This window comes from Boleophthalmus pectinirostris, unplaced genomic scaffold, assembly GCF_026225935.1.
Source record: "Boleophthalmus pectinirostris isolate CB_2022bp ecotype Guang Dong unplaced genomic scaffold, ASM2622593v1 HiC_scaffold_9, whole genome shotgun sequence".
Taxonomy (NCBI): domain Eukaryota; kingdom Metazoa; phylum Chordata; class Actinopteri; order Gobiiformes; family Gobiidae; genus Boleophthalmus; species Boleophthalmus pectinirostris.
The window spans coordinates 15,493,600-15,506,787 of NW_026571541.1; the positions used below are offsets into that span (position 1 = coordinate 15,493,600).

Below are 13,188 nucleotides of genomic sequence, written 5' to 3' on the forward strand. Positions count from 1 at the left end.
CTATCTATTAATGTTTATTTTAACATTGTTTCCTTCCATTTTGTAAACGTGGGTTACTCCAGCGTGCACTGGGCGTCTGTTTAGCACATGCTTTTCTGCTGCGTGGTCTTTGCTCCCTGGTCGCTCCTCATTAGCCTCACACAGAGCAGCCTCTCTCCTTCTCCTCTCCTTCACACTCAGGGGGACGAGCCAATCTTTTGTTTTCTGTCCAATCCACGCACTCTTCCAGTCCTCCTTTTTTCGCTCCTTTCTCCCAAATCTCTTTTCCGGCTTGATACTGCTGAAAACCATATGGTGTGTGACATCATCAGGGCAGGAAGCATGGTGAGGGGAGAAGAGGAGAGAGTGGGTTGCCAGGTCTCAGTGCACTGATGTCAGCACTAAAGCACTCTGCATGGGAGGCCCTCAAGGGGGTCAGAGCTGAGCAGGTTGGAAATAGTGTGTGTGTTTTTAATTTCACTGCCACTTGTAGAGACAGTAATAGACAACACTACTTAACTGATTTTCTTTTTCTTTCAATTGTAATTACAGTGTATATACCTGGAGACGTGTTTTGTTTCATTTGTATATTTTAATAATCCTCCACTTTCACCAATTTACATCATCTGTGGTTGTCCAGGATATGTTCATCCTCATTTTAATACCTTAACTGGACCTGCTCTGGTCATTTGAAAGCATTCCGTGCCTTCACTGTGATGCATCTCGTGCTAAAAAGCACTTTTATTACAAAGCACTATTGTTTTAGCCTAATTTAAACAGCTTAATTCATCCAATTAATCAATATGTTTTTATGAGATCAGAGCTGAATTACTATTTCTCATTGAACTGGGTTTTACATACAAAAACAAAATTTAGGTTAGAAAACATAATAAAAATCATATGCTTAAATGTAAAAAAAAAAGTAGCTTAATACTGCCTTAAAAAAGCTTTATAAAGGTTCTTCTTCTGATGCCATTGTTTTAGGAGTAGGCGAATAAAAATTGACAAAAACATTACGCATTAACCAGTCAGTCAAGTCTTGTGGATACTTCCTCTTCTTTGAGATCTTAGCATTCAGATCTAAATATACTTAACAGTTTGATTTGCCTGTCTTCTCTTTAAGTGGCATCTAAAAACCTCTCTCTTCCCGTTCCTGACAGAGCTGAATGTGCGCACCATCAGGGCCTGTGTCTGTGCACCCCTCCCTCTTCTGTTCTCTGTGTGAACCCAGAGCTTTGTTGTGAGGTCCTGGTCTCCATACCATCAGCAACAACACATCAGCCCTGCATCACAGAGTGGGGATTGGCATAAATACAGTTGACATCTCACATGCAGAAATACCCCAACCCTCTCATCTGATTAATGGCAGCAGTGGGGAGGATGCCAGGAGAGGGAAGAGGCTGATGGAGCTGCAGCTGTGGTTTTGGGCCTCAGAAACCAGGGAGCCAGAGCACGGGTAAAGACAGAAAGAGGGACGACAGAGAGAGAGAGAGAGAGAGAGAGAGAGAGAGAGAGAGAGAGAGAGAGGGGGGGGGGGGAGAGAGAGGAAAAGGGACAGAAAGAGAGAGCGCGTGCATCACAGAAGTAAAATTGATAAAATTGTAAAAAAAAAAAAAAGTAATCATTTGAAGCAAAATCAAACAAACTGTATGATATAGTAGTTTTTCATATGTCAGAAATAACCATTCTTTTCAAATGATAATCTAATCCTCCTTTAAAAAAAGTTACATTTCGTTACAAAAGTGGTGTCATTTTTGTTTTCCTTTCAGTACTGACACATACTCTTATCTAAAGCCTTCTCACTCACTTACTGGCCCATTTCCGCCAAATCTGATATAATAATTTGCTTCTTTAAACCACTTGTGTAAATCAATTGAGATAAAAAATATGAACTCTTTTATCATCTTTATCACAATGGACATGTACTGTATGTAAAAGGGAGGTCTAAGTGGAGGATGCTAAAAGTAATAACCATTAACCCATAAGTCTTCATCCGGAGCAGGCTGAGTGTCCCATGCTGGAGTGTTTTGGGGGGGCTCTCTGCTCCTCTCTCCCCCTCCTCTCTCTGTTTTATGGGCTGTGTGCTGTGGTGGGGTGACCTCCCTCTCACCCCGGTGCCACCCAGCCTGAGTGCGATTCCAGGGAACTCGGCCCCTGCCAAAGCCCCACAGCGCCACATCTGCAACCCATAAACGCCATCCACTCGCTCCAACTCCCTTTGCCCACACTCTCACACTCCTCCATTTCACCCCTTCGTGCCTCTCTCACCCACTAACTTTTTATTTTAATTTCCAGATTCTTTCTTGTGCATTCCTACCTCCCTAGCTCCTACCACCACTGTCTGGATTCACGCTGACTCTTATCTTTGGTTCCTTTGCTGCCCTCCTCTCCTTCCATCTCTTTATCCACATCGAATGGAAAAAAATAAATAAAAATTTCTTGCCCATCATACCTTCAGTTGGGAGCCAGCTAACTGTGGTGGCAAAGACTGGGAACCGCAAGACATTCCTGTTCAGAGACACGGTCAGCATGTCATCTGGTGGCTTTACCCATGCATATGTGTGCCACAAAAAACAACATAAGTTAGTTTCAAGTTTTTTTCATAGATTTTCATCTGGCTGCTAAAAACATACATGCTACATAGTTGCATATCCTTACTGCTCAGTGCTACTTTTTCACATGAATAATTTTATTTTTACTAAGTATATGTCGTTGATGCTATCATTCAGTAATATTTTGAAGCATGGAAGTGAGTACCATTCAACTGATCTAAGTTTACATCAATTTTGTAGTTCCGCTATACAAGGGCAACTTCCTTGTCATTCTAACTGAATCATCTTATCTAAAGTAAAGCATACACAAAACTGCCCTGTTTGAGGCTCATAGCAAGTCAACCATCCAAGCCTAAACAGCCCTGGCAAGCTCTACACCACCAATCTTAGTGCTTAAAGTGTTCAAGACATCCATTAAAATAAGCAGTAAAAAATAGTTAATGATTCACAGCTTAGTTTTCTTATGAATATGGGGAAAGACACTTAAGTATTTCAGATTTATAACTGACAGTTCTGTGTGCTCTGGCTTCAGGTCAGTGTAGGACCACCAAGAAGGACCACAGAAAAACCTACACATAAAGGCCAACCACTTCTCTACAAGACACAAGGAATTAAAACTATGCTGATTCATATTACATTGACATTAATCTATCCAGTTAATACTAATGGTTATACCAGTGCTTTTTAGATAACTTTCATACATTCAGAAATACCACCTATGAACATATTTGACTCGCTGCTCAATGACTTAACCCTTGTGCACCTAAGATGATTCTTCACTGCCATCTAGAGTACTCATGTAACACTGCAACTGGCTGCCTCCTATCAATTAGGGCTTTTAAAAAATATTCTGTGTAAAAACAACCAATCATGACAATCGATCAGCTTTCAGTCAGTTTTTAATTTATAGATGCTATACTCTCAGAATATAAGTTCAAATTTTGTGCATCTTCTATGTACCACTACTCCATATCATCCAAGTCCTGCATCTCCACAGTCACCTCTCTTTTAACCCATGGTAAAGGCAAAACCACAAAGGGGTCGTACGTCCAGCGAGGGTACACTCTCTTATACAAGTTCATTAGGACTGTGTCTTGAGAGCGCAGCTGATTATCAAATACACACTTCATATGCCCATGGGTTCCTGAAAGATAAATGAAAATCCATCAATGTCCAACAGTTACAATAACAATGCATTATGTTTTGGCTCAGGTTTGTATTTTACCTAAAGCTTCTTTGATGTGGCCTCTTCGTCCCCATTTAGTTCGCAGCTCAACTGGCTTGAACCACATGATATCATCTTCAACAGAATAAAGAAATATTAAAAGAAGTGCAAACCAAAATATCGTATTATGAAAATTATGCGCTATTCTAAGTGTTCACCTCGATTAAAGAACATATATCGAACAACTGCTGATCGTCTATTGATTTTGAAAGGGTGACCACTGATGACAATTCTCTTTAGTACTATGCGCTGTGGATCACAACTAAGCAGACTGCCTGTGGCCACAAGATCCTGCGCACCTAAAAGAGAACAGTCAAATGGCAATGACAGTCAATGGCCAGTCCAGGATCAGTTGAAAAGGATATTAAATCAAACAAATACAAAGATGACAAATGTTAAAAAAAAACAACAACACTGTTAAGTGTATTAAATGCATATATAAAAAAATTCACCATCATCCCTTTGTTTGAACAGCAGGGCTCCAGCAGGGTTGAAGGTGATGGGAGCATACACTGACACAACAGTGGGGGCATCTGGCCTGAGAAAGCGCTCCATCTTGTGTTTGTCAGCTAGCAACAAAACACAAATTAATATGACAGATATGCAGAAACACCATTGGGAAAAAAATAAATAAATTAGTTGAGATGTACCTGAGGTGTGCTGAGAGAAAATAGGAGAGGCCCTGAATCTTCGAAATCCACAATGGAAAATAAGTTCCTCTTTGGATTTAATTGGCTCTGTGTTACGGGGATGCCTCCTTACCAAAAGATGCATAACAGACATCTGCAAAACGCTAGAGGTATTAGACCTGAGTGAGCTCTTGTCCTTTAAAACACATAGCATGTGAACAAACCTTCTGTTCATGGGGCAAAAGAGAGACCAAAACAAGTGGTCTGCCTGCCTGGACACTGTCCATCACAGAGGACGGGACATCAATAATGTGCAGCGTAACATACCAGCCCACCTAAAACAAAGTACGTTGAGTCATGATGAAGAATATCATAATCAATCATAACATTCAAATACACTTATACAACAGATTTACCATGGCCCCCTCATCTTCAGCTGCAGCCTCAGTCAGGATGCGTCTGCGGGTGCGTTCAAAGCTCTGGAACTGGAAAATACGTGAATAGTCTGGGGGCAAGTTTTCCATAGGGTCCCAGGGAGACGCACGGAAACTCTTTAAACCCCTGTAGCGCTGAAACCTGAAATATATTATACAATTTAAAACCATTTAGCTATTGTTGTTAGTTTATTCAAATAAATGTGACAATGAATGACCTGATCCTTGCGGGTGTATCTAGGGGCGTGTCCACTTCATCAGGAAACATCTCATTGGCTCGAGCCTCTCGGTAACGCTGAAGGCCCTCCTCTTCTGCAGCTTTATCCATGTTTGCATCATAATGCTGCTCTGCCCCAGCTCGCTCTGAGGCACATACCTCTTCCTCTTCCTCTTCATCCTCTCCATCCTCCTCAGAGGCACAACTTGAAGTAGGTTCCTGATTAGTAAACACTCATTTTAAGTGTTGAGATTATAAAACACATACCTTTATATATTTATTTTTATTTGTTAATATATTACTGTGATGTGACTTCACACAATGACATGTAAAATGTACGTAGCGGAGGTGCACTGGATGAGGAGCATTGTCCCCATAGAAAAGCTGCTACACAGACCTGTGTTCTAACAAACTTCACATGCCAGACACATGAGGGGAAGGTACTCTGCATGGGGTTGATTCCCAACCTTTCCACCATCCTGGCTACAGCAATAATAATAATTATCAGTTGAAGTACCACTTACCTCCTAGCTAAGATATTAAATATGGATTCCTGCGTGGTCTACTTAACATCAAACACATATTAAAAATAATTCAAATCTCAATGGTCTCTTGCATAAGAAGAGTTTCCTAGACGTCTTTTCAACCAGAGTTGCAAATAAATAAATGGACAACCCCTCCCTCTGTCCAGACAGGAAGTTGTGTTCACTGAACAGGAAGACAGGAGGCTTCTCCTGGGACTCCTGCTCCAAACACTATTGTTGTGGCCAGCAGCCTGGCATTGAAGGCCAGAGACAGACACTGCGAAAACAAACAAAGCCTCTCAGACCTGAAGTGCACCGTCTGGAGGTCACGTATACGCTAGTGCCGGAAACTGTGATACTGAGGCTGAGCAGCTGTTAATCACCTTCACAGGAACCAATCACTGTTTCTATGGCAACAATCTAACCAATGAGAGTCCGGTTTAAAACATAAAACAGTCCAAAAGATGAAAAGTTTACTATCATCACAGTGTTACCTGTGAATTTAGATCCTCATCTCCCTCCATAGCTTCATCCATCATGTCGTCATCATCGTCATCTTCATCACTGCTGTCTCCATCTAATTCCCCATTCTCTTCACCTTCATCCACAATCCATGTAGCCTGGTAATCTGATGTTCCTTTGGGCACTTTCATCACACGCTTGTTCTTCCTGGCCTCTGATCATACAGCACAATACATTGCCAACCACCATTAAGCAGAATGCTTCACAAGGAAATGAAGACTATGAATGGCTTAACAAATAAATAAATGAATATATTCATAAAAAACTGATACCTTCAGCTTCGAGCAACTCTGCCTCTGTGGGCCATGTTTGTTCTCCATCCATAGGGTCCACCTCTGCCTCGGCCTGCAAACTTTCTCTGCGAGATGGGTTGGCTCTCATTAGCACACGAGTGGTCTCCTCCGTACCTCCATCCTGGCAAAATTAACAATTATAATGCACACAAATCCTCTAATCTAATTTTACTGCTACATTCATTAATCAACCTTTTAGCAGCCTGTTTAAGTTTCAGTCTAAACCCCCAAGTAAGTTTTAGCAACTTAAATTTTAATTATGTAAAATTAATAACTTACAATCATGTCAACATCTCCTCCTTTGCCAGGTTTGGGAACTCGTGGAGCTGAAATGTTCAGCGGAAGTGGATCTGAGGGGGCATCAATTTGGCTGAGCTGAAAGTCCCCATGTCCACTAATATGAACTAGTTTGTCCACCGACAGAGGACAGCCTCGAACATACCCAGAAACACAAAGAGTCCCAAAACCAGTGTTGCCGTCAGAATTAGGAGTAAAGGTGATGCTCTGCCCTAAAAGGTGAGAACGTCTGGAGCGAAATCCTAGTTTTCTCTGCCGTTGACTGCCCAGGTGTCTTAGCAACAGTGTTGCTTCCTGCTCTGTGTCGAGGGAGAATAGACGTGCATCAGGAAAACGGGCCTCAGTTATTTTTGAGAGTGCTCTTTTGGCTTCCACCCTCTTTTTCATGGGAAGATCTGTCAGTCCGAGGCAAACCAGTGCTATGAAACGACAGAAAATACAGGTTTAACCCTTGTTTTATTTTTTATTTTGTTTTCACTTTTATAGCAGGGAAACTACCTTAACGTGTCTTACCATGACTGGGCAAGCCCTGAGCAAAGAGACATGAAAGACAGTAGTCCCCATAGCTGTCCCAACCTTCAGTAGAGTCCAACACAAACACAAGACTGTCTGCAACCTTCGCAATATCCAGCAGAGAGTGCAAGTCAGCTGTTCAAAAAAGTAAAAAAAAGGTAGAATAAGTACTAAAAAGAACAAATCATTCACTTGAAAAATAATTATAAACTGAATTTTAACTCAGCATAATGTAATTCCATACCAGTATTTTGATTCATAAAAATAAATCTTTGTTTAAATCGAGGCAAAAGTATTCCAAAACTTTCGGGGACTCCACTAATAAGCCGTTCTTGTTGTACAATGCCCCCTGCCCCTTCCCCACGTAGGAGTGTAGTGACAGCGCAAGCACTGACTCGGGCATGAAGTGGCACCACGGCAACCAAGTGAGGAGGGCCATCCTTACTGCCTAATCGTCTTTTCTCTGTCAATACCTGGAAATACACATATGAAGACTTACCACAAATAGCAATGTGATTATAGTTATTAAATTATTAATTTATAATTACCATGTCTTTTTTATTTCGACGCAGTTGGTTTGCATTATGCCTCCTGTCCATCTTTCTTTGCTCTCTCCTCTGTTTTTTGCTGAGGACAGTCACTGATACTCTGCCTAAACATACAAAATATTAAATATTAAATCATCATTTCTCATTAGAGAGTGAGAGGAAGATACACTGACAACAGGGCTACAACTAACTATTGATTAACTGAAGTCAATAAATAAAATAATGCAAAAAAATTTAATTATGCAAGATCAATTCAATTCAATTCAAGTTTATTTATATAGCACATTTAAAACAACTTCAGTTGACCAAAGTGCTTCACATACAAGTCAACAGCAACAGCACAGAAGAAACAGTTACATATACATATATACAGAAAACATGTTAAAACTACAATAATAAACACCAAGATAGCCTGACTAGCTCGTACTAAATGCCAGGGAGAAGAGGTGAGTTTTCAGTCTCGTCTTAAACTGCGCTACAGACTGAGAGGATCTGACAGCAAGAGGAAGGCAATTCCATAGTCTGGGCGCTGCCACAGAAAAAGCTCTGTCACCTCTTGTCTTTAGCCGAGTTTTGGGCACAACCAACAGGAGCTGGTCGGCTGATCTCAGGGCTCTGGGCAGAGTATAGGGCTGCAGTAACTCCCTCAAGTAGACTGGACCCATGGGGTGCAAACATTTGAAAACAATTAATAACATTTTAAATTGCACCCGATATAAGACAGGGAGCCAGTGCAGGTCACACAGAAGAGGTGTGATGTGTTCACATTCTTTAGTATTTGTCAGCAGACGAGCTGCAGCGTTCTGGACGTGTTGAATGCGTTGCAGGGAGCCCTGGTCTAACCCTACATATAAAGAATTACAATAGTCCAGGCGTGATGTCACGAAAGCATGGATCACTTTTTCGAACTCTGCCCGTGGGAGGTAGGGGCTTTACTTTAGCGAGGAGCCTTAACTGAAAGAAGCTGGACTTAATCACAGCGCTAATATGCTTGTCCAGTTTGAACATGGAGTTCACAATCACTCCAAGATTCTTCACTGCAGGAAGACAACAGGAGGACAAAGGACCAATCACACTGTCCTGCCCAAGCAGTGGATTAATTTGCCCAAACACCACAATCTCTGTTTTTTTAAGAGTCAACAGTTAAAAGCAGGTCATTAAAAACTTTTAAAAGAGCTGTTTCGGTACTATGCTGAGAAGATAAAGATACATAATATCAAATAATAAAGTAATATAATAAATAAATACTTTGTTTGGCAATATCTACTTATCTATTTTTAGGCTTTAGCCATAAAAAATAAGCTAACCCTGTATTATTTGTTTCAAGAGTCAGGTATCAGTTTAAGCTATTACAGAAACCAGTCTAGATTAGTTAGTGATTATTGGTTATGGGCTAATCAGGACATTCTTGAAGACGTCGGAATCTTTGAGGACAATATTATGCATTAATTTGTGGTAACAAATAACATGGATTCATGTTGGTGTAAAAGACGTCTTTACACCGTGTAGAAGTAAATAATAAAAAAGTAATACAAATGGCATCACCTGATACACACAGCATAGTGTATTATCTTAATGTAATGTTTCCAGGCCAAAAGACAACCTTGATTGTTATTTTAAGACATCGAACACGTGAGTTGTTCCACCGCTGCATTCTTCATAAAGACCACAGCTTCATGGCTAACAACAATCTGACAGAAAAACCTACCTTTATTTTCTCTTTCAAGTTCACCTTTCGTCCGATGCTTGCCATGTTTGTGACCTTTATTTTTCTGCTTATAAATCCCGGGTCTGTGGCCCTGTTGTTTTTCTGCGTTTGCAGCCATTTTTTTGCCATGTGGGAAAGCCACGGAAACTTCCGTAAAGTCTCGACGTCATCGCAGAGGCGTGTCTTTAAATTTTTCCGGGACTTTTCATAATAAAAGTAGTGAATTGAACAAGCGTTGCAGGAGTTTTGAGATCATAATACAACATAAAGGGCCGACAGTAGCAATCACATGCTAGTTTTATTTATGCATTCAAAACAATTTATTACTCTATCCAAGCAAGTTTGTGGGTGGCTTTTTCTTCTTAAACAGAATTCTCCACAGGAAAGTCTACCTGCCTACGAGCCATAAGTAAGATAACATAATAAGCACATCACTGGTGGCCTTTCATCTTTATTCAGTCCTATATTTTGGGAGTTGTTCCATTGAGCCTCTGATGGACCGATTGTCCTGAGCCCTTGCTGCCTCTGTGCTTTTACTGCAGTGGTCAGGAAGGAACTGCTATTGCATTTTGCCGCAGGCAGTTCCGCAGCGCAGAGTTTCAACATAACTCAACAACAAAGTATTTTGTTTGTCCTGACTTACGTAGTAAATGTTTTAACACAATAGCGGATACTTGTGTGGATTTTGTATGACTTTTGGACGTGCTAAGACGACTCTAGCTGGTTCCGATCGTATTTTGACTAAGGGAGGCGGCGGAGAGCTTGGCAGCCATCTTTGGATCAACCTGGGAGTGGGACTCGACAACTCTCGCTCCCACTTACTTCAGGGTGGGGATTTTAGTCCGTAACATTCAAGGAAATATCTATGCTTAAGTCGATTGACAGTCCCGGAGACCCTACGTTTTTGGCACATCCACATCTCTACATTGGGAATAAAAAAGGAGGATTACTGCCATAATCTCCAAGTGTTGTGAATTACACGACATTGTCCACAGCGCAGAAGCCTGGCCTGTCAGAAGTGGGTGAGTTTGAGGTGGCTAAGCTAACGCAGCAAACAGGAGGGAGATTAGTTTGTTTATAAAGTGATTTTTCATGTGGTTATTAAACACACCCAGTTGTAGATCATCTATTTACAAACTCAGTGAGTACGTGAACATAGTGTCATTAAACTACAGACATTTTAAAATCATGACACGTAACTTAGCCGTGCTAACTTTGGTGTGTTGCTATTTGCTAACATAACACTGAAGTCACTGTTAATAAAGGCTTAATAACACATCAACATGTGTAAAGCACTCAGTTAATTGCTTTTATTTTATGGCTAATGTCTTCAATCTATCAAGAGTATAGTCAAGGAAAAAAGTAGATTCCCTGAAGTTTTTACTGCTCAGTATCATCATAATTGCTCTACAAATTTAATATAAAAAATACTGCTTTGTAAACATATATTGCTCCCATACTTGGATTTATTGCTGACAAGGGTAACTCCTATCTACTCAATTAATCTGTTCAGTTTGAATCTTACAGACACATCATCTATATAGTATATACTATGAATATGTTTCCTAATATATAGTATATAATTCCTGTGTCAAAGAAAAACTGAAACTTGGCTACTGTGTTTGACTCATGGGCACACTGTCTTTTATTAAAATGTTCCCAGTGCTGGTTGGAGGTTCCCAAATGAATATCAGGACAGTGGTTTCATAAACATTACTTCATTACTGGTTTTATATGTAGGCCCTGTTACAATCTGTGAATAATTTGTGAACAGGAAATGTACAGATATGCTTCACTGTGAGTGCATACATTGGGAATTCCAGCCCTCCAGCTTTGTTGTCCTGTCCTTCTGCATTCTTGTGCATGTATGCTAGGTGGAATGTTAAGGTGTTTTTTGAAGGTATCAGTTATCATCACTGACTTGTGTGTTCACCACAGCCACAACTAAACATGCCATCATTAAATATGACAACACGGCTTATTCACAAGCAACAATGTCATAAAGAACAATGATGATAAAGAGGCACAGTCCCACATGGTAACAGACTTTTATTTCAGCGCTGGTTGCATCACTGTCAGATAGTGTGAGCTGTTCAGTCTTGTGGTGGTGAGACAAAAGATGTCCACTTAAACTGGGGGCTGTTTCTTTCCGGCTGGGTAAAGGTCTTGTGACTGTAGCGTCAGCTCTGCATCTATTTACCACTGATCATCTGAGGCACATGGACTCTGTATACTTTCCAAAGCAATTCTTTCCTGCTTCTATCCAACATCTTTTTAAATGAGCTTTGTGTTTCTGTTAGACTAATACACATTAATAGTATTATTAATTTGTATTAAAGTCAACATTAAAATAATTTCATATTGGCTTTTTATCTTTGTAATTTGGGTATCATAACATATTCTGAACGTGAGGCCCTATTAATGTAGTAGATGTTAATAGGGCCTCAAATTCTTCCATTTCTGCACTATTGTAAACAAGAAAAATGAAGCAAATCTGCTCTGATGAGTATGTCTAAGCAAATTTGTTTTCCTATTGAAGCAACAGCAAATTAAAAAAGTAAAAAAATGAATATTTCTTGATATCAACAACTGGTTGGACAGGTATTTCTCATCACTGAAATGTTTTTGAATGTCGAGCAGGCACAAAGCAGAGTGTGACCTGTGCTATGTTTACCTCTTGATTGGTATCATTTAAATTTGAATCTTTTTTGTTGCCAAAATTCAAGTTTGTCCTGTCTCACATCTCCAAGGGTTGTGAAGTCACTGATACTAATTAAGTGTATGCTTTTCTGCTGTAGATCTGAACATATGAGACCATTGTCCTGCAGATGAGCCATCAGAGGGGGCATTTAAGTCGCTGTCGCAGACCCAGATAGTTCCTGGCGACAGCGGCGTTGCCCCCAATTTTCCAATTATGCCCAATAGTAGTCGGGCGGGGAGTCTGAAGGACCCCGAAATCGCAGACCTCTTCTTTAAAGAGGACCCAGAAAAGCTTTTTGCTGATCTGCGTGAGATTGGCCATGGCAGCTTTGGTGCCGTATACTTTGTAAGTAACCCATTAATTCATAAAGATACACTTTTAAATTTTTCATTTGTTGTTACACATTTTCCAGTCAAAACTATAATCGGATAAATTACATCTGTATTACTCCAAATGTTTTTTATTGACTTAATCAAAGTCAATAAAAAGAAAATTAATTAATTTTGTTACAGGCACGTGATGTGCGGACAAACGATGTGGTTGCTATCAAAAAGATGTCCTATAGTGGGAAGCAGCCAATGGAGGTACTTTTAGAAATTGTACTAATAACAATAAAATAAATGTTTTCTTGTGATAAACATCTTTCTTTCTATTGTTTTGTTAGAAATGGCAAGATATCATTAAGGAGGTGAAATTTCTTCAGAAAATACAACATCCAAACAGTATAGAATATAAAGGATGTTATCTTCGGGAGCACACTGCCTGGGTAAGCTGTATTCTGAAGATAAGTTAGGGTGCTCCACTCACTCTCCCACAATGACTTCTAATCACTCATCAATATGTCCTATTTTTGTCTGACTTAATCGTAAGTGAAAATACATTTAAACTTCCATCATAGTGTCAACTGTCACTTAAAAGTGTTTGATTGAAGGAGTTTGAGCACCATTGCTTATTGTAACACAAAGTTGTTGAACAGTTAACTCTTAATTCTGATTATGATTTACACAGCTTGTGATGGAGTATTGTCTAGGCTCTGCATCAGACTT

General features: G+C 40.1%; 2 protein-coding genes across 2 annotated transcripts; one reads left to right on the forward strand and one right to left on the reverse strand.

Moving 5' to 3' along the window:
* Positions 1-3,412: 3,412 nt before the first annotated feature.
* On the reverse strand, positions 3,413-9,598 carry tsr1 (TSR1 ribosome maturation factor). Its single transcript, XM_020928683.2, has 15 exons — positions 9,442-9,598; positions 7,734-7,837; positions 7,430-7,658; positions 7,186-7,320; positions 6,655-7,091; positions 6,355-6,496; positions 6,055-6,236; positions 5,038-5,255; positions 4,802-4,961; positions 4,610-4,720; positions 4,407-4,539; positions 4,209-4,325; positions 3,915-4,055; positions 3,757-3,831; positions 3,413-3,675 (listed from the first exon to the last, which is right to left on the reverse strand). The coding sequence occupies exons 1-15, from the start codon at positions 9,557-9,559 to the stop codon at positions 3,494-3,496; spliced, it is 2,484 nt and encodes an 827-aa protein (XP_020784342.2). The 5' UTR covers positions 9,560-9,598; the 3' UTR covers positions 3,413-3,493.
* Positions 9,599-10,001: 403 nt separating this feature from the next.
* On the forward strand, positions 10,002-13,186 carry taok1a (TAO kinase 1a; the record flags this gene model as incomplete). Its single annotated transcript, XM_055147880.1, has 5 exons — positions 10,002-10,459; positions 12,240-12,487; positions 12,655-12,726; positions 12,807-12,908; positions 13,151-13,186. Coding segments are annotated over exons 2-5 (342 nt in total), but the record flags the coding sequence as incomplete, so codon positions are not given.
* Between the last annotated feature and the right edge of the window lie 2 nt (positions 13,187-13,188).

Excerpts from the sequence above, each read along its gene's own strand:
- tsr1 (XM_020928683.2), bottom strand. The coding sequence starts at position 9,559 with ATGGCTGCAAACGCAGAAAAACAACAGGGCCACAGACCCGGGATTTAT. Across the intron at positions 4,721-4,801 it reads CTGAAGATGAGGGGGCCATG|GTGGGCTGGTATGTTACGCT; the intron begins GTAAATCTGTTG and ends ACTTTGTTTTAG. Across the intron at positions 4,540-4,609 it reads TTTTGCCCCATGAACAGAAG|ATGTCTGTTATGCATCTTTT; the intron begins GTTTGTTCACAT and ends AGCGTTTTGCAG.